Below are 22,570 nucleotides of genomic sequence, written 5' to 3'. Positions count from 1 at the left end.
TTTGCCTTTTGTGCCCAAACACCCTGTCACAATATATATACATTTTTTTTTAAACTAAGATATTTCAAACTGTTATTCAAAGAGACTTATCAAGCTTTTTTAAATTTTAGTGGATTTATATAGTATTATATATTATTCATATCATAATGGAAATGTATCAAATTACACAGACAAAATCAATATTATTAAACTGGGAGAAACTATAACAATCTCACTGATGTATTCCATAGAGACCCATCTATGGAAGTGATAGTGTACCTAGGCATGTACAGAGAAGGAAGTGAAAGAGGGAAGAAGCAGAACATTTGAAGGGTAGGAAGGGGTTAGGAGCAGTGGGGACATGCAGGAAGATTATATAGGGCTAAGTAGAACAAAGTTATTCTGGTGGGAACTTTTTCTTTTAGACAGAGTTTGATGTTCTTATATTGATGCCAGCTCTTCACAGTAGGAAGCCCAAAATATAATAACAGGTGCAAAAGGATTCTGCATACAAGCACTATTTCTCGTTAGGTAACATGGGGAGATTACTGCACAATTTTGGCTTGGCAATATTATATTGTAATAAAAATATCAGAAAGGCGAACATACTGCTGTTTCAATATTCAATTCTAGAACATTTGCTTTTATGACTCTAGTACTGATCACACGAACAATTAAAAAAGGACCAGGTGTACCCAGAACACATACGATTCACAGATGTGAACTATTGTGAAAATGAAAATAAGCTTTATCACACTGAAATAAAAAAACTTTCTAAATACAATCAGTTAAATATTCTGCATTATTTTAAGTTTATCTTCAATATCCTTTTCTCAGCGTCTGTTTCTCTTCATTCTGTCTACTTGCAGCAATTGGGTGTCAGATATTCATTGACAGTTAGATCCAATATATCTTATATGGGGGCTTCCTTTCCTAGCAGAGAATATTATAGCTCACTCAAATAACTGGTTTCACTACAAAAAAAAAAAATCAAACAACTGTTTTTTGCACAAATCATACATGAAGAGACATATGATGTCTGATGATTTTAATAGAGTGAGCTCTAATACATCTTCAAGGAAGTTATAGGCAAAAGGAGCCCCCTGAATAATACTTTGAAGGCTGGTGGGAGTTTTAGTTCAGCAACTTTTTGGGGTAACCCATGGCTGAACAACTCTTTTTGGGGAATGTTCTATTTTCAGTTTATAGCCAGAGAATTTCTAGTAGTAAAGAAATGCTGTCCAAATGTGACAAAGTGTTTTCAATACAGCCAGGCAAAAGTCTGACATGACATTATTGTTTGCAAAGCAGTTTTTCCTCCTATTTCATAGGGCAACAAAAATACTATGATAATAACAGCTAGTATTACCAGCATAATTATACAGGGTTTCTGCGCAAATTACTAAGTAAAAAAAAAATGTTTGACGCCGCCGACAATGTTGACACCAGTGACAATTTAATGACACCCATGGACTTTAATTCAATTGGACAAAATAGGCGTGCAAATTGACGTCAATATAGTCACCGGCATAAATTCTAACGCCGGCAAATTGATGCAGGCATGAAAATTTGCGTTTCGCAAATTCTCTGCAGGAAATTTGCACATTTTTCTGTGGAACGAAATGGAACAAATTCGCCCATCACTAGTAACAAGCATAAGCTCCCCACACTGTAGATCATGGTAATTTCATTTTTCCTCCCTGCACCCAGTTAGAGCATAGAATATATACAAGAAAAAGATTGTGGGATTAATTCCATCGGGCTGATGAATTCAATGAAGCCGCCCTGTGGCATAATTCTGACAGTATAAGCTATTTATATCCTCAAAATAACTACCAAAAGCCCCACATACAGTTCTGACAATTGCATTATTTCCTACAAGATATGAGAAAGATTGGTATAAACTCTGCATATTATACAGTTTTAGTGATTCTCTCTTGAATTGCAGCAGTCAGGAAAAGTGTGAACTGAATCTTTTATCAAAGCCTTTTGGTTCTTCCAATTTGCCAATTTGTCACAATTGAATTGATTGCTTTGAGAGATGAATCCAGTTAATTTCTAAATTCCTATGGCCCTTAAAGTTCAGTGACAGTGCTGAAGGCAATTCAACAAATGCATAGTTATTGTACTATAGGGGAACAAAAAAAACCTTCAGCAAAAAATTAATTTGAGGAAACTACTGGTCAGTTGTTTAAAAGCAAATATCTTATTGGTTGCTATGGGATTCTGCTCCTGGGCGAACTTGGATCCTTTTATTACATAAGGGGGTATGTGTTTAAGTACCAGCATGTGGGCACATGAGATCAATTGCATTGCTAAACCTCTAAACCATTAAAAATACATACATGGTAAGATCAGAGGCATATATAAGAAATATATTACGGTATATTGCTTGCAATTTATGCTGAATTGATTATTTTAAGCCCCTTGCAATACAATATAGTCATAGGTAATAGGAATGTTCTTCCTAGAAAATGGAGCAACCCAATCTCCCATCTAATGCAATCAAGGCCAAAAATAAGAGTTAGCATTAATATTTTATATGATAAAAAATATTTTTATTCCATTAAAATAGACCTACTGAAATCAGAGCAAATAGACTGATAATTTAATTTGTATTCAGCATTTATAATTTTGATTGAAATTTCATATCAATCCCAATGCACTGTGTATATTTATAGATCGGAAAGTACTTTACATTCATAAATAATTGCTTTCAAATTAGTAAAGTATGTCTATCTACAGTAACTGAATGATGGATTGCATTGACAGTTTTTTAAATGTAATGGCATGATTGTCCAAGGAATGTAGTGACACTTTCCAAAATTAGAAATTATCATTGTAAACAGGAACCTTAAGCAGATTGTGCGTGGCAGCATTAAGCAGCTGGAAGACTTGATAATTGCTGCATGACAGAAGAGAAGTTCTGCTGTAGCTCATTTAGTGTTCTACTGTATTCCCTCACCAGATGTGATGTAGACAAAATAAATCAATAAATATTTTGGTGTAATGTAAAAGATTTAAATGGATCCTTCCATGTAAGGCAGAATAACAAATACAAGGGATTCTAACATATAGTAGTAGTAGTAGTAGTAATTTCGGGGGAATGATGTAAGTCGGTAATGGAAAAACTATTTTCAATGCAAAAATGTATGCCTTTACACAAGCAAACTTTCCTTTGCACAAATTTAATATAGCTTTTGCCAACCCGGAAACTGTTTATCAACCACTTCCAACAGTGGAAGAAAGGTTGTAAATTTCATGGTTTGCGCCACTGTGCAGTTTAAGTAATAAAACTTTTAAAAAGTTCCTATGTGCTCTACAAGATTACAACACCTTCAAGTACTTCTTAAAAGTAGTGAAATGTGCAATTAAACTTCTAGATGCAATATCTAAGAATGAATATTACATTGCAAAATGCTAATTTTTGTTATTTGTGCAAATAGTTTTTCTCTTTGCAACTGTTATTCCCCCCTTTATGTTTTATTTGTAAATCCTCTTTGTTATTTCCTATGTAGGGTTATGTCTAAGTGCTCACAATTCCCAGATTTTATGCATACCCTAGATAAAGACTATAGTAAACACAAAGGGGCAAATTTACTAATGGGCAAAGTGACTAATGCTGGTGAAAATTCGACAGCGTGACGTCATTTTGGGACTTCACCGATTTACTGATGGGGATGGCGTAAATTTGCTAGCGAAGGAGATAGACTGTAGTGCTACTTTGCACTCTAACGTCAGGCGAATTTTCGCTCTGGCGAATGGACGGAACTATGCAAATTCACTAAGATGCGGATTTTAATGAATGTTACCTCTTGCGCCAGACCAGGCGAAGTGCAATAGAGTAGATAGGAGTTCCTCAAAAATAATTGTCCCAAAAAAATGCTGGCGACTTTTCAGTTTTTCAGGGTGATAGGCTGCAAAAGATCGTACATTTTTTTTAGGGTACCCGGCTTCCCCCCTACATTTCCTTACATATGACACATAAACTATACACTGGGCACATGTCTAGGGCATTATAACATATATATATATATATATATATATATATATATATATATATATATATGTATATATATATATGTATATATATATATGTATATATATATATATGTATATATGTATATATATATATATATATATATATATATGTATATATATATATATATATATATATATATATATATATATATATATATATAATATATATATATATATATATATATATATATGCAAATATAACACATTTTCTTTTATTAAGGTTCCCTGGGCTTGTGTATTGTAATGTATTTGCTGCAACATATACGTTCATTGAAATGTAACTTCCCGCTTTATGCAAATTAGCCAACGCTAGAGCAACTTCACTTTGCTCGCCAAATTAACGCAAGTGAAACTTCATCATCGTTCGGCGCCCTGGACGCAATTTCGCATTTTACTGAATTAGCTTTGTTGTGGCAAATTTTCGCCTGTGAGCGAAGCCGTTGCTGGTGAATTTCCGCTGGTTAGTGAATTTGCCCCAATAGGCATTGGACTGTATTTATAAGGTTTGTGCAATCATTTGTAAATGGTTATCTTGCCTATGTTTTTTTCCTGAATGCTAAAATAGTCCACAGCTGTAGCCGTCCAGTTTTTTTTTCTTTTTGCAGATCCGCATTGTGAGATAATTTTTGCAAATGGAACCCTAATGAGACAGGTGTTTGCGTGAGTGTGGTGACTGTGCTCGAAAATAGTGTTTGCAGTAATTTAAATTCACAATTTGTGAAACTGTTTCGCAAATATTTTCTCCGCCACCAAAGGTGTGGTATAGCTCAAATGCAGAGTGATGCTCATATACAAGCATTGTGCAGGGCACACAGTGAATAGATGTGCCCTGTACATGGTTAGATGTATAAAGCTGTATAAGAGTAATGTATTAATGAGGTTATTTTCTAAAGTCTAATTTTTTTACACCCTTCAGGCAGCACATACATATGGGGAAAGCTCTGATCCAATCCCCTGGCAGGACAGAACAAAGTACAACCAATCAAAAACCCTATAATACACCCCCCTCATAGCTCCCAGCAGTGTTTTTTTCTGTCCTGTTCCAGTGTAGGAAGTTTCAAAGGGACCTCTGGTCCGAAGAGCCAGACTGGATAGAGTCACTCAGGGGGATTGAAAGGTTTTTATCACTTCAGGGGGAAATTGAGAGCTTCCCAGGAGGGTATTTAATCCATGCTGGTGTACATACTTGTGGCTGCTGGTTCCCGCTTGTTTCTGCGGTCAGTGCTGCCAGGCTGCAAGTCATTGTAAGGTTATGTGTACATATGCTTATTACACGTTTGTCACTCTTATTCTAGATATCTGACACACCTAGGATATTGGGAAAAAGGAAGAGGAAATTAAAACACAATGTCTGTGTTCAATGTCAACAGCCTCTGCCTGAAAGTTATAAAAGGTGTAAATGTGAAGCATGTTTACATCCACCTGCAAAAGATCCTGTGTCTAAGGAAGAATTTCTAACATGGTTTAAGCAGTTTCTTTCTGATACAATGACTGAAATAAAATCTTCAACACTAACTGCTTCTGTTGCCACTAGGGAACAATTACAATAGTCAGACACTGAATCAGAATCCAGTAATTTGGAGGAATCAAGGTCTTCCTCAGCTTCAACCTCAAAAACTAAGAAAGATGAACTTTTTCTTTTCCCTGTGTAGAAAGTTTCAAAATTGATAAAAGAAGTTAGAAAGGTAGCGAGTCATAAAGATGCGACAGAATGAAAATATATATTCCTGCAGCAATGTGGATTCCCTTGCTGCAGACATTCAGACATTCTCATGCAGTCTCATTTCGGAAAGCAATGAGAGTTGTGGGCCTGATAATAGCTTGATAGAGGCCATTCCTTGGGCGAAAAATCCGCTCCCTTCAACAGGAAATTCTGCAGAAGTGGGACAGGACCTGGTCTCTGTCAACTTGAAAAAGGAGTTAGTTTGGTGGTGCAACACCAGGTAATTGTCTCAAGGAAAATCCTTCATGAATCCAAAGTTTGTTTCAGTGACAATGGATGCATCTGCCATAGGGTGGGGTGCTCATTTGGAAGACCGCATGATACAAGAGAAGTGGTCGACATGGGGAGAAGCTCACTCATCAATTTTCAAGGAACTCAAAGCAGTCAGATTAGTTTTGAGGAAATTCAGCAGGCAGCTCAAGAATCAGCATGTTCTGATACACTCAGACAACCTGGTAATGGTGTTGTATCGCAAGAGACAAGGGGGGACCAGAATACCTCTCTTAATGAAGGAGTGCTGCAAAATCATGGATTGGGCAGAGTGGAATCTGCAGTCCATCCAGGTGGTCCATATTAAAGGAACAAATAACTTGCCCTCAGCAGAGTACACATGAGACAAGGAGAATGGGAGCTAAACAGTCAAATTTTTCATCAGTTGGTGCAGAGATGGGGTCTACCCGAGATAGATTTAATGGCATCAAAGGTGAACAAGAAACTTCCCTTCTTTTGCTCACTAAGGAAGTCAGACAATCCAACATATGTGGATGCAATGTCGATTCAATGGTCATTCAATCTGCTGTACATCTTTCCCCCATTGTCCATGATTCAAAGGTTCTGCAAAAGATCAGGCAGGATCAGTCCTCAGTAGTTATGGTCGCTCCTTTCTGGCCCAGGAGAAATTGGTTCTCAGATCTCATGTTCCTATCCAAGGGAGAATTCTGGAGGATTCCATGGAAAAAGGATTTTCTCTTGCAAGTGCAGGTAAAACACCCAGATCCATCCAAATGGAGTCTAGCAGCTTGGAGATTGAGATGGAATTATTGATGGATCAAGGTCTTTCCCAAGAGGTTGTAAATACTCTTTCCATAAAACCCTCCACAACCCAGGTGTATAGGAGAGTCTGGAAAGTTCTTTCCTCACGGTGTTTAGAAAAAGATCTTTCTGCAAAAAATGGTCCTATTTCTGGAATTCTTCATTTCCTGCAAGATGGGTAAAGGTTTGAAACCCAGTACTTTAAAAGTTCAAGATTCAGCACTCTCGTATTCTATGAAAGCAGTCTTGAGGTTTAGGCCAATAATCCATTCGATAGTTCCTCAGTGGGATCTAAATTTGGTGTTGTCCCTGCTATCTGAAAGGCAATTTGAACCTTTGCAGATGGCATCAATGAAGCACTTGTCTTGGAAGATGACTTTTCTTGTGGCCATTACATCTGCAAGGAGAGTTGGGGAGTTACAAGCATTAGCAGCAATTCCCTCTTATACAACTTTTTTATACAAAGTGGAACTGAGAACCGTATTTTACTCCAAAAGTTCCTCATCAAAAATAAATGCTCAGATAATTCTACCTGCCTTCTGTCAGCAATCGGAAAATGCTAAGCAAAGGAAGCTTAGAACTTTGGATATGTGCAGGTGTTTGTCAGTATATCGATACGACAAAGCCATTTAGATCCACAGATCATCTATTTGTTCTATTCACAGAAAGGAAAGGAAAAAAGGAGTAAAAGCTGCAAAGTCTACTATTGCCTCATGGTTAAAAAATACAGTATCATTGGCATACTGTGTATCAGGGAAAGAACGTCCTTCTTAGTTGAAGGCACATTCTACTAGGGCTGTTTCCACATCCTGGGCAGAGAAATCTGTAAATTTTAATGAAATTTGCAGAGCAGCATCTTGGAGCAATGTTTATACATTCATCAAACATTATAGGTTGAATATTGCAGCCTCTCAAGAAGCAGCCTTTGACAGCAGAGTATTAAAAGCAGCTTTTCAGTCATAATGAAATGGTCCCTCGCATAGTAGCTTGCTAAATCCCATATGTATGTGCTGCCTGGAGGACGTAAAGAAAACTGAAAATTTGTCTTACCTGAAATTTTCCTTTTCTTGAGTCCTTAAGGTAGCACAATTATCCCTCCCTATTAAATATTTATGCATCAAGTTGGTCTGGTGTGGTTACTTCTACTTTTTTAGCTTGAAAATTAACCCTGCTGGGAGCTATGATGGGGGTGTATTATAGGGTTGTTGATTGGTTGTACTTTTTTCTGCCCTGCCAGGGGATTGGATCAGAGCTTTCCCCATATCTTATGCGCTGCCTTATGGACTCAAGAAAAGTAAAATTTCAGGTAAGACAAATTTTCACAACACAGAATATTTCACAAAAACCCAAAAGACAGGCACAGCAGTGCAGTATTTTAGTGTTCAGGAAAAAACATTGGCAGTACAACCAATTTGCAAATAAATATGCACTACGTGAAATTTATAAATGACCCACACTGGCTCCAAGCACAGCTATAGAGGCATGAAAGGAGTGTGCTTTGGACACAAGTTTAATGAATGCCATTTTATATGCAGCGACTGTGCCCATTTTTCTAGACTGAAATTGTACTTGTGAATCTTAATTGAACCCCATGTACTGCAGGTTGAGAGATAACAGACTGGGGGAACAGACAGATACCAGTCTTGTAGTTCTGCATAGTTGCTCTTGGTGCTCCAAATGAGTACAAGGGTATGAGTAAACATATATTTATTACGCTGTGTAAAATAAAATTTGCAACAAAAGGGGGTATGAAAAGCTGTGTAAAAGAAATGGTGAATCTGTGTGTAATTTTACACCATGCAAATGCCAGATTCGATACCATTATTTTGCATTGCTTCCGGCAGAAGTCACATTAGAAAAAAAACCCTTAAGATTTTTATGCCCTTTTTAAAACGAATAAACCTGGTTTTAATAGACAGTTCCATTTACTGAAAATGTCATTTTAAATTACCGCTTTAAATCTGACTTTTAGTCATTTGGCATAACATTTACTTTGATGTGTTTATTGATTCATAATTTAATATTGCATTCCATATACAGTAGTTCAATAAAAGTTTGAACAAAAAGAACAAAAACTAAGCAACTTTATTTTTAAGATGTTACATGATTTATATGCCAACATTGCTTGCCTGATATTGAAGCCTTGGTGACAAAATATTTAATTGCTAATCTATTACTTAAAGTATACATTATATTTATATATATATATATATATATATATATATATATATATATATATATATATATATATATATATATAAATATTGTTCATTTTTAAAGATCTTGCATTTATTACCTCTCTCTATATGTTGCATATTAAATAGTGCAGACTGTCATGTTGTGCAAGTTAATAGTGTCTATTGAAACTGCCAATCAGCAATGCCATCTGTTCTAGAAATGTGAACATGTTGTAGGTATTAATTTGCAACATGTACCTCTGCACAGATACAGTTGTTTTAAAGCAAATAAAAGTTAACAAAGCAGTGCAGTCACTAAATAATAGTCTTTTTAAACCTTCCATAAACCTTTCCTGAAATCTCACATTGTTTGTCTTTGATCACTGACCACTGGCAGATACTGTAAAACTGGACATACAGTACATAGGGAGGGCCAACTGTGTTATATTTAAGAATTGGTTCTGCAGGATCTTTAGTAATAGGTTTTCTTTAATTTTGGGGGTATGGATCCAGATTTTTCAGGAGGGAAGAAATGCTTCCAGGTAAAGTTTGTTGTACCGTGTTAGCCAGCTGAAAAAAGTTCTACCTGAAAATACGGTAAAACTTTTGATATGAAGCATAACAAAAGTGGTGTAAAGGTGATAAATGCTAAAGGCTAACTAAGATGATCATCACATCAAGCTTTCAGAACATTTCAGTTAATTCTTCAAATCTGATTACAAAGAAACTATGTTGGCTCTAACATATATACAGAATTTTGTATACAAAATAAAAACTGTGAAGGACAAAATTAAAAACACATAAACATCATTTGTATTACAAGTAGAAATGGGGACATATGGGGAAGTGGCTTATCCAAAGTCCAGACCAGGCACGAGTTAGACCTAAGGTGTGAAGTAGATTACTGTAGCAGTTTGTTTTTCCACAGATTCGTTTTTTTTTTTTTTTAAATGTATGCATCTGTTTTTAGTCTAGGTAATTATCCATAAATCCATGACCCTTAATTCAGTCCTGTCTCCAGAATCATAAAGGTTTGCATAAGTATGTATTCCCACACTTTGTGTTCATTTTCTGTTTTGAAATTGCCTTTAATAACAGACAGGCTGTGTTGGAACTATTAAAATGTATACCTACTTGTGTGTCTAATATGTTATTGTTTATTGTAAACTGGTGGTAATTGGTCCATTTTCTGAGGCTTTGTCCAGTCTCTCTAATGTTAATGCCTCTTGTTGGACATTTAGTGCATGTTATTGCATAAACCACATTGCTGGATGAGCAAGTGTAGTAGCCATGTACATATTATTCCTCTAGTGTAAGGAGAGGATGTGTGGGCATGTCTTGCATCTCTTCCTTCTACATGGGTAGGTTGCATTGTTAGTGGGTCCTAAAAGTGAGCTTGTTATAATAAGTGGATCAGGAAATATAGTATGTAGCCTTTTGTTTTTTGTTTTTTGCAGTGTGCCTTGTAGCTCTACAAATAGCTAAATATGCTATGCTGTCTCTTTAAGGACTGTTATGCTTTTTTCTTTTATTTTTTTGTTGCTTTTTGTATAAATGCTCATTTCCTGTTGGTGATTAAGTGCCCTAGTGGGTATGAAACGCCTAGGGCGGATGGAAATGCAAGTATACTCTTTTAACTTTGAATAATAATATATATTTTTTGACTAAAATATTTTGGTCCTGTGGATCCATTTGAGTGCTAGCCAGCCCTGCTCTTTTTTCTAAGTGTAAATTCAATCAGGCTTACAACAGTATCAGATAGTAGGCTGTCCATTTTTGTTGGCTTTGTTGGTGTATATGGATTCCACATCCATTGTTGCCAAAATGGTGCCCTCTGCAGGTGCATTTCCAGCTGTAACGCTGCCTGAGGGGATATTTGCAATGCCGCCCCCCCTGCCAATTGCACTTACCTTAGCATCGCTGACGTCTGTCCGGGGGGCGCATCGCTAGTGCAGAGAGCGAAATTGCGCTTTCTGCGAAACAAAAGTTGAAATTTCGGTTTCATAACCGAAATTCGGCTCTAAAAGTTACCAGGAGCAACTTTTTGGCACCCCTGGTAAATTCTGGGGAGCATGGCAGAAACACCCCTGGCCCTCTGGTAAGAATCTTATGTTTTCATTTGTTTAGGAGATGGTGCCCTGTAAATAGCTTGTAGTATGTCTTACTAGGGGTTTTAGAATTTGTTCGACCCAGCCTGGTATGTTCTCTGTCAGTGTGTCAATGCCATAGATGCCTCATTTTAAAAACAGAAGGAAGAAATGCTGTAATATATTTTTAAGATATTTTCTTGTTTCTATTTTTTCTCTTTTTAGTTACATACTGACCATGACAAAGGTGAAGGAAATTTAAAATACATACTGTCTGGAGATGGAGCTGGTAGCGTATTTGTTATCGATGAAAATACTGGTGATATCCAAGCTGCAAAAAGACTGGATAGAGAAGAAAAGTCAATGTATGTGTTACGTGCTATGGCAATAGATAGAAAGACTGGAAAACAAGTGGAACCTGAGTCTGAGTTTGTCATTAAAATTCATGACATTAATGATAATGAACCAAAGTTTACAAAGGATGTTTATTATGCAAGTGTTTCTGAAATGTCTGAAGTAGGTAAGTATAGAATGACAAAACTTCTATTCTCACTATTTAAAATGTATTAAGTTTATTTCTAATGTGGTCTAATGACTTCATGCAAGTATGTACTGTGCCCTGGAAATTGAATATGTATTACAAGACAATAAATACTAACAGGAGAGTTTGGATGTACCTTTGACGGTTCTACAATGCAGGAAATGGGGTCCAACGTCCCACAGAATTATGTTACTCTAACATATTACAGATTGTTAGTCATTCCCTTTTCCGTGCCTTAGAAATAGAAAGAATAGAAAGTAATTGCTCTTTCTTTATAATTATGTGTAACGCATTGTTTTTGTTTATTTTAATAAGGGATACTATTTGTTTTAGAGTGCTCCAACTATTAAAACTAAACTAAACCAGCATGTTTAAAACATATTATGCAGTGTTAAAGCAAACTAAGTACAGGTACAGTATGGGACCCATTATCCTGAAACTCGTCATCCAGAAAGCTATGAATTACAGGACAGTTGTCACCCATAGACTCCATTTTAATTAAATAATTCAAAATTTGTTAACATATTTCCTTTTTCTTTGTAAAACCAAAACAGTAATTTGAACTTGATTCCAGCTAACATTGAATTAACGGATTCACTTCCAGCTGACAATTAGCTGACAATTATTGCCAGACAGTGTTTAACATTTTAAGCTGTTTCACTTTAAGGGCCTTTTCAGAGAAGGTCTTTTAATCCACCCAATATATTGTTTTCAGGACAAACTAAGCTTTCAAAATATGCTAACACCCTAAATATAAAAGCCTGGGGTCATCTCAACAGTTTGATGCCCAATATGCATAGGTTTACCTAAGTACATTGCATATAGGGCCCCCAAAATCAAGAGACCCATATGATGTTTCATTTGTGCCATTTCAGCTACTGCAAAATTAAAACATTTACAGAATTTTATGAGAGGTAAAGATACAAAAAACTATACTCACCCCAGAAAGACATATGTTTTTGGAAGTGTTGACTGGCCATGTCAAAAGTTGTTATGGTGGGTGAATCAGCAATTTTGCAATTACAACAAATCTATCAGGGGACAAAAAGTATTAGACTTTTACATAAATAAAGTGATCTTGATAATGGACCTAAATTTGACATGATTTCAGAATATCTGTAGTAAGGCTTTATAACCCTTACTTGCCAAATAATGAAGCAAGATTAAACTATTTATTTTTTTAAAAACCGGTCTGGGAAATATATATATATATATATATATATATATATATATATATATATATAATATATATATATATATATATATATATATATATATATATAAATACAGGGTTGGACTGGGCCTGCCCTGCTCCCCTGATTGGCTGCCACTTAGAGATTTTGTGCTGCAGTAGCGCATGCGTTCGGCGCTCCAATGTTTGCGCATATGCACAGTGCTCTGGAGGTTGCATATTTTGGTAGTCAATTTTCTGATGCCTTAGATTTCAAATTATATGTATTAAAAATCATATCAAACAGTAACAGATGCCACTCAGATCCACATTGTTTCATGGGTTGTTCCCCTTTCCTCAGGATAACCACCGAAACGTTTTGTGCAGAGATCTCAATAAACAAAAAAGTTATTTAGCACAGTTGCTGGACTTGAGTGCCTTCTATTACCATTTGATATATGTTACTAGGCATTGGACTCCAGGGCAACGGAGTTTGTGGATTTGAGCACCTTCCGAATATGAGAACATAATCACAAAAGACTGGGAAGTATTTTCATTATTAAAAATACTATCTTCCTTCTATCACAGTAATTGCTTTGTGTTTATAATTCAAATTTAGGTGGTGGACCCCTTTATATGTAAACTATGATCAAGAGAACAAATTGGTGTCCTTTGGTCTCCATCTGTCTATACCAAATGTTCAAATAATGGTGATTAACTAATGCTTCTTTAGCCTAATGATTTTATATGAATGAAATGCGCTCAAGTTATATAACATTCATTTCATTTGTAATTTGATCTGCACATCAAGCTGTATTATTTTCATCATTTAATTACACTGGAAAATAAAATTACTTAATGCAATTGCAAGAAGAAACTATTAACCAGAATCAATACAGGTAACATTGATTTCAGAATTCAATTTCTACATAAGCTTTCTTTGAAAAGACTTTTATACATTATTGTATGAAACAGAAACAGCTCAATATACATTGCAATAGAGTGCTTCCTACTAGACATAATGATAAGCATGCAACATATCCTAAGAAAACTCATCAGTGAAATGGAAGATTGCACTGTATAAATAGAGTTCCAAGTCATTTACTTACCCATTAAGGTTTGTGTTTTGCTGACAACATGAGTTGTTTAATTTTGTTTAGAATTGTACACAGTTGCCAAATGTTCAAACACTTTTTAATCTGTTCTATATTTGCAAACAATCTTTAGTAATGTAACATACTCTTCACACAGAAGACCAGGAAATACTAACTACTGACTGTTTGTTGTGGGATACTAAAACAGGTTTAACTTTTTCTGTGTTTCTAAAAACCGAAATAGTTGCAAGTTTATATAATACAGTAACCCTTTCTTGGTACACTCCACTAGAACAGGCAGACACTAATTGCAATAGCTTTTACCTGTAGAAATCCAACTGCCAAGTCTGACGAAGGGGCACGCCCCAAAACGTTACATACATCATATGACAAAATAAAAATGCAGGGGATCTCCCCACAACACTTGCCGTTTGTGTTTGGTAACCTTCTTGACTTCGTTATTATTGGGAGAGGTGCCGACCCCTTCAGCCAACACAGGGAATTCGAAGTTTGGAGAGAATTAGGGGAATCAGGAAATCTTGTTTGCTTTGAGCTATACTAAGCCAGTCAGTGTTGCTTACAAGCCCTTTCACTTTCTTTGCTGCTCTTTCACTCTCTCTGTTGATGGAAGTTTCTGCAGAGGCTCCTTTATAACATCTACTGGCCCTACCTGTAAATTGGATGCCAAAGCTCCCAAAAAACTTTACACCTATACACCTATACATATTGGGCATCAAACTGTTCAGAGGACCCTAAGCTTTCATATTTGGGGTGATTTCTCTTGATACCTAAAAGTATGTGGGAAATACGATGCTGCAGGTTGGAAATTTTGAGGTGATTTTTGGAAATGTCACCAAAATCACTAAATTTAGGAATGGTTTGCGGCATGGTACTTTGGAGTACAAAGACATGCATACCCAATTTAGATTCGTGGGAATGTGTACTTTCCGAAAATATATGGTTTTCTTGGGTGGACTTACTTTTTTCTACTTTTGCCCCCCCCCCCCCAAAACAATGTAAATGTGTTGATTTTGCAGTACCTGAAATGACAGACCATACGGGGGGGGGCTTCATTTTAGGGCCCATCTATGCCACGTGCTTGGGTACACCTATACATATTTGACATAAAACTGTTCAGAGGACCCTAGGCTTTCATATTTGGGGTGATTTGTCTTGATACCTAAAAGTATGTGGGTAATACGATGCTGCAGGGTGGAAATTTTGAGGTGATTTTTGGAAATGCCACCAAAATCACCAAATTTAAGAATAGTTTGTGGCTTGGTACTTTGGAGTAGAAAGACATGCATACCCAATTTAGATTCGTGGGAATGTGTACTTTAAGAAAATATATGGTTTTCTGGGGTGAACGTACTTTTTTCTACTTTTGTCCCCCCCCCAACGATGTAAATGTGTTGATTTTGCAGTATCTGAAATGACAGACCAAATGGGGGTCTTCATTTTGGGGCCCCTGTATGCCACATGCTTGGGTACACCTTTACATATTGGGCATCAAACTGTTCAGAGGACTCTAGGATTTCATATTTGGGGTGATTTCTCTTGATACCTAAAAGTATGTGGGTAATACGATGCTGCAGGCTAGAAATTTTGAGGTGATTTTTGGAAATGTCGCCAAAATCACCAAATTTAGGAATGGTTTGCGGCTTTGTAATTTGGAGTACAAAGACATGCATACCCAATTTAGATTCGAGGGAATGTGTACTTTCCGAAAATATATGGTTTTCGGGGTGAACGTACTTTTTTCTACTTTTGACACCCCCCCAAAACGATGTAAATGTGTTGATTTTGCTGTACCTGAAATGACAGACCATATGGGGGTCTTCCTTTTGGGGCCCCTGTATGCCACGTGCTTGGGTACACCTATACATATTGGGCATCAAACTGTTCAGAGGACCCTAGGCTTTCATATTTGGTGTGATTTCTCTTGATACCTAAAAGTATGTGGGAAATACGATGCTGCAGGGTAGAAATTTTGAGGTGATTTTTGGAAATGTCGCCAAAATCACCAAATTTAGGAATGGTTTGCGGCTTGGTACTTTGTAGTACAAAGACATGCATACCCAATTTAGATTCGTGGGAATGTGTACTTTCCGAAAATATATGGTTTTCTGGTGTGAACTTACTTTTTTCTACTTTTGCCCCCCCCAAACGATGTAAATGTGTTGATTTTGTAGTACCTGAAATGACAGACCATATGGGGTCTTCCATTTGGGGCCCCCTATATGCCACGTGCTTGGGTACACCTATACATATTGGGCATCAAACTGTTCATTGGACCCCAGGCTTTCATATTTGTGGTGTTTTACATTGATACCTAATGATGTGTGGGAGATATGATTCTGTAGATTGGAAGCTTTGAGGTAATTTTTCAAAAAATTCACCAATTTCTATAAAACATTATAACTTTAGGAAACAATTGCAACTTGGTAGTTTGGAGTACAATGATATGTTTATCCATTTTTGATTCACCAGAATCTGTTCTTTCTAATAATGGGTAGTTTTCTAGGGTAAACCTACTGTTAGTGGAATGTTTGGCCTTGAAATCAGAAGTATGCCGTTTGGGGAGCGGTGCTTTGGAAATTTGGTAGTGTACTGCTTGTAGGTTTTGATCTATACAAGTGAGAAATCTCCATAAAACTATATATATTTGGTATTGCTGCGTTCAGGAGACATAGACCTTTCCAAATCAGCTGTGTTCTCATACATAAAGTAAATGATGTTTCTGATATATGTGATTGTTCTTTGTGAAACATGATTTTTTTCATTTTATTGGACACTTAGAAGCCTATATTTTTTTTACAGAAGTAGAATTACACCAAAATTCTTGCATATTTTGAAAGTTGAGGTTGTCCTGAAAAAAACAATATATTGTTTTCCTGGGTAAACTAAAAGACCGCCCCAGCAAAGGCCCTTAAAGTGAAAGAGTGCAAAATATCTAAAAACTGCTTGGCAGTAGATGTTTGCATATAGGACAAAACGGCTGGCAGGGAAAGGGTTAAGGTTACACAAGAAATAGTTGTTTGTTAAATACAGCAATAAAGCATTTTCTCATAAAACAATATTTAAGTAATATTTTCCATGGAGCAATATGCTAACAATGCTTTTATGATTGTAGATTATAATGGGACAACATCAATAAAAGTAGACCTTGCATTAGAAAAGTATGGGCACTCCTGATTTAAGGGTTTAAATGCCAGTTGAACTCAAAAAGCCACTTGGTTGAGTAGTGATGGAGTTTGCATGTTATTATTCATGTTTAATGAATGTTGAATGCTTCATCCAGGGAATGTTTCCAATCGCCATTGGAGTCAGGAAGGATTCTTTTTTGCCTCTTGAGGCAGTGGCTTCAGGCTGGGTTTTTTGCCTTCCTCTGTATAAAAACACTGTATATATGATAATGTATTTTAAGTTTTATTTGTCACAGCAGTGGTATGACCTTGCCAGAGTACTGCACAGTTAAATTTAGAAGAGGGAAAAAGGAGGTTCTCTCTTGTGACTGCACAGTGGGTTGATTGATTCCAACACTACTACTGCTTGTGCTAGGTGACAGCCAGCTTCGATTTCCTATCATCGACACACTGCATATTCCGAACCGACAGCAGGGCTGCTGAATTTCTCTCATGGTGGGAGATGCAGCTCTTGCTTGTAGCAGAGTTTGGGGCCATCTTCTCTGTAGGTAGAGGCAGCCTAATACTCAGTGGTGGATATAGTGCTGATCTCAAGTCAGGAGTGCCATAGCATAGTAGCGATCTCTTATGGAATTCTGGCTTTGAATATTGCCTTGGGGTGAGGCTGGCATGGTCGTATTTATTTGATAAAATGTGAATAAATGCTGTGGCCATTTTCACCATTTCTGGCTCCTTGTATTTCATTATGATATGTAACAAGGGGGTTCAATGGGATAGCTGAAGGTGAAGGGTCAATTGAGGAGTCCCCTTGTCAAACATTTTCAAGGTAATACAGGGATCTCTTTAAGACAGTTAAGCCACACTGTTATATTGCACACCAGTGTCTCTTTTTTTGTTATGAAGAGATAACGTATCTCAAATATGCTTTATTCAATGCAACTTCGAACATTAATTAAAACTACAAGTGAAGAAAACATCTAGTCCGGTTGTCCGGTTGTAATTGCTTATATTGTTCTGATTCTGAGAATGTAGCCCAGGCTGCCCAAATTTTTGTAAACGATTCTTGTTTCTCATGTACAGAGCTGAGCTATTATTCCATTTGCATAGTATTCCACATTTCTTTAAACCATTCAGTTACAGTTGGCGGGTTGGTGGATCCACAATTATGAGGTAAAACTTTTTCTATTATAATATTGAAGGATCAGGTTGCAAGTCCATCCCAGTTAGCAAGTGAATTATTCTGAATATTTAGTCCCAGAAAGGCTTAAGTGTGTAGCAAGACCACCAGATGTGGAATGGGAATCCCACTTCCTTAGTGCATCTCAAGCACAGATTGTAAACATTATATAGACATCTGTACCATCTGGATACAATTGTGTAGTTTTTTTGGGCTTTACAAGCTATGGAAAGATTTGTGATCCCTTTGTTATTCTCAATGTTTATATAAATTTTAGATCCTTCTACCCCTTTTTGGTATATTAAGGAAATAAGGTTTTATCTTTAGAATCAGATAGTTTATGCAGAAAAAGATCAAACTGTATGTCTTGTTGGAGCTGTTTGTTGAGCATATTTCAGTTGGGACAAAAAGTAGCGATGGGCGAATAAATTTGCCTGGCGCGAATTCGCGGCAAAGGTCCCCTTTTCATTGATGGAGAATACATTTGTCAAACTCCACCGAAAATTCGCCTGCGTCAAAAAATTTGGACGCATGCCCGAAAAGTCGATCACGTCATATTCGCCACGTGACAACACTATTCAGAGAACCATTGACTTTAACACCAGTGTCAAAATTGAAGCTGTTTAAAACTCCAATCACCTCTAAATTTGAATAAAATAAATCAAATTTTTTAACTTTGGGTGAATAAGCTGTATTCAAACGATTGATTTGAGTTTGGATTTTATTCGACTGAATTCAAATCGAAGTATTTTCCAAAAAAAACTGTTTTTTCAAAGTCCACCAAATGACTCCAAATAGGTTCTGGAAAGTCCAACGTAGGGTAAAACAGCAATTTGGCAGGTTTTAGATGTCGAATAGTCTAAGTCAAATTTTTTTTAAAAAAATATTACATATAAATTTTGATATTCAAATTTTCAAATTTTTGTCAAATTATATTCGAATTTGTACTATTCCCTAGTCAAAGTACTCTAAAATTACCTCAAAAATCTAATTTTCACCTCGACCCTTGATAAATCTGCCCCTCAATGTAAAAAATGTAAAAAAAAAATAAACATTTTGAATTTTTTCAATCTGCCCCTTAGTTTATTATAGTTGTATATTGCATTTGGTGGTGTTTTATTGATGGGCTTAATACAAATTTATTTTGTTCAAAACTCTTAAATCATAAAAAAATATTAAAATGGAGATAACTATGATGATGTTCTTATTTTTCCTGCAGGAACTTCTGTAATTCAGGTAACTGCCTTAGATGATGATGACCCTTCATATGGAAACAGTGCCAAGATTGTATACAGCATTATTCAAGGACAGCCATATTTCTCAATAGATCCTGAATCAGGTCTGTCTTTAATTTTTGTATTACTCATTTATTTCCATTTTAATGAAACACATATTTTTAATTAACCAGTTCCAGAATCATTGATATCTGGACCAATGTATAATATATATATATACTATGTATACCATGTAGTCAATGAAGGTAGACTTTATAAAAAAAAAATCACCTTTTTACCATAGAAAAGTTTATGCATATACCATTTTGAGTGGAATTTGTTTCTATTCTAAGTTACTCAACTAATTTGCTATTCAGTTACTTTCTGCCTTGTTTTTCTGAATCAGAACACTCTGGGAGGAAATGTAAAAGAGATTTGAACATGTAATGGTAAACACTGGTGTGGGACTTGATGCATATCCCAGGGTACTAAAAAACTTAGTTATGTGGTTGACAAACCTCTTTGTTCATTTATTTTTTTTAAATCTTTGAGGTCTGGTATAGTACCAAAAATCTGGTGAAATGCTTATGAGGTGCTGCTATTAAAAAAGGGATCCAATTTTCAGCCTGAAAACTATAGGGGGGTTATGTAAAAAAAGGCACTAAGTTTGCCCAGGAGCAGTAACCCATAGCAGCCAATCAGCTGATAGAATTTACTGGTCACCTGTTTAAAAGCAAACATCTTATTGGTTGCTATGGGTTACTGCTCCTGGGCAAACTTAGTGCCTTTTATTACATATGGTGGTTGGTCTGTTAGTCTGTGATCAGTGGTAGGAAAGCTTTTGAAAGGGATAATAAGGGATGGGATACATGACTAGCTTGATTACAATGCTGTGAGTTTGTGCCAGCAAGGTTTTATGAGACAGATCTTGTCAAAGTACTGCAATTTAATTTTTTTGAGGGGGTGAGAAGGAACATTGACTCTGGATGGCATTTGATACAGTACCACACAGAAGGGTAATTACTAATTAAAGGGAAATTGGCCTGGAACACAATATCTGTACTTGGATAGAGAATTGGCAGAAGGGTAGATTGCAAAGTGTGGTGGTAAATGAACATTTTTGATTGGGCCAGTATTGTTACTGGAGTACCACATGGGTCTGTACTTAGTCATTTTGCTTTTTAACTTGTTTGTTAATGACCTGAAGGTGGGCATTGAAAGTACTGTTTGTATTTTTGCTGATGAATGTAAATTATGCAAAACTATAAGTTCCATGAAGGATGCTGCCACTTTATAGAGACATTTGACAAAATTATAAAACTGGGCAGTAAACTGAAAAATTAGGTTTAATATTGATAATTGCAAAGTTATGCACTTTGCTAGAATAATATAAAGTACATGTATGCTATACATCCTTAATTGAGAAGGATGTATGGATTTTTGTAGATAACAAGTCGTCTAACTCGAGGCAGTATAGTGCACATTCAATACAAAACACCATTTCTGTAGAATTCCAGTCACTATGGATGACGGTGGGTCCAGGTGCACATGCCCCATACCTTCAACCAAGGAGAGTAATCACATGACTATGCAGAAGAAAGGCTGGCACAAACTGGACCTCAGTCGAAAATGCATCTTGAAAAGTTTTATTAACAAGAAATATTACACCATATTGTGTTACAAAAAGCCTGATTTGCTTTCGTGCCCCTCCCTGTCTTGTTGTATTACGTGTAAATATGTAAAAATAGCAAAATAAATTTCTTCATCCTATTCTAAAAATTTGTAGCATAAAGCAATTCTTTAATTGCAATTCCAAATTAGTTATATAGCTTATAACTTGTATTAAATGTAACAAACAGTGTGTGGGTCAAATTAAGCGAGCACTAAGAGATAGAATACGAGAACATTTGAATAATATTACTATGAAAAATGTAACAGCAATTGCAAAACATTTTTCTGACTGTTCTAATAGGTCACTTACTTATTTTTCAGTTACGGGTTTAGACTGATCCCAAGCCTCAGAGGGGGCGATTTGGTGGCTGAGTTATTAAGAAAAGAAACAAAGTGGATCTTCTACTTCAATACTAGACAGCCAAATGGAACCAACTTGGAATTTGATGTCTTGTTATACTTGAATTTTAGGGTTAGTTTGTATAGCTATGCCCATAATCTTTATTCTACTTATGTTAATTGCATTTTGTGTGTATGTGATGTATAAAGCTTTAAATATACAAAAACCTTTTATATGCTGTTTTGGTCCAGCACTTTGTTTGGTGCAATACGATTGGATGTTGCCGGACTCTTTGTGATTGACTATTTGTTTTTTAAATAGTATGCTTATGGACTGTTTCACTATCCCATGATTAAGTGCCCAGGATGGGCACGACACGCAACAGGCTTTTTGTAACACAATAAGATGTAATATTTTTTGTTAATAAAACTTTTTAAACAGCCACCCTTTGTTCTGCGTGGTCATGTAATTCCAGGCAGTGTCATTCCATGGCTACGAAAGCAAATAAAGTATTCATAAATTTTCATCTTGAGTACGCAGTGCAGTTTTCAGCTCCAGTCTTTAAGCTGGAGAGAGTGCAAAGATTTGTGAATAAATTGGTAAAGGGCTGGCAGATTTAAACTATAAGGGTAGACTCAAGGTTAAGGTTGAGGTTGTTTTCTCTGGAAAAAAAGACATTTGCAAGGGGAAATGATCACTCTTTACAAGTATGTTAGAGGGCATTGCAGGCAGACAGCATAAAAAAAATCACTTGAGGGCTGCTTTTGACTTGTATTCAAAATAATGGTATACTTTAGTGGAGCCAAAATAAATGACACACTTTTATTAATTGCCAGTTTATACCTGTGATTTCTGTCATCACATAACAAGGCATTATGCACAAGAACTGCAACAGAAAGTTGAGTGATTGAGTGACCCGTATTTTTGCTGTTTCACTTGTTCAGATTCAGACTGCTTTATAATATACCTCTGCCACTGCCTGTTTCTAAAGCAGATGAAAACTAAATGTTGTATGGTTGTTTAATGTTTTTCAAGTTATCCCTAAAGTAGAAGGTCCAGTCAAATGTTCCCAATAAAAATTATGACCATATGTGAAGTGACTGAACAGCTGATGGCATAGCTGGCAGTTTCAGGCAGCAGTTCATGGTAAAGTGGCAGAAATGTTGTCAGAGGCAAT

General features: G+C 36.1%; 1 protein-coding gene across 2 annotated transcripts in view; it reads left to right on the top strand.

Annotated features, from left to right (window-relative positions):
- cdh9.S (cadherin 9, type 2 (T1-cadherin) S homeolog) overlaps nucleotides 1-22,570 on the top strand; it is a 92,880-nt gene that overhangs the window by 35,633 nt on the left and 34,677 nt on the right. Inside the window, exons 3-4 of one of the 2 annotated variants that reach the window (XM_018269496.2) lie at nucleotides 11,265-11,559; nucleotides 19,388-19,507. In XM_018269496.2, coding sequence (XP_018124985.1) covers nucleotides 11,265-11,559; nucleotides 19,388-19,507 — 415 coding nt within the window. Of the gene's footprint in view, nucleotides 1-11,264; nucleotides 11,560-19,387; nucleotides 19,508-21,387; nucleotides 21,526-22,570 lie in introns of those variants that run through there. The other variant, XM_041567649.1, reaches the window with a different exon arrangement.

Source organism: Xenopus laevis, chromosome 6S (assembly GCF_017654675.1).
Source record: "Xenopus laevis strain J_2021 chromosome 6S, Xenopus_laevis_v10.1, whole genome shotgun sequence".
Lineage (NCBI taxonomy): Eukaryota > Metazoa > Chordata > Amphibia > Anura > Pipidae > Xenopus > Xenopus laevis.
This window is presented reverse-complemented; position numbering and strand designations above follow the sequence as displayed.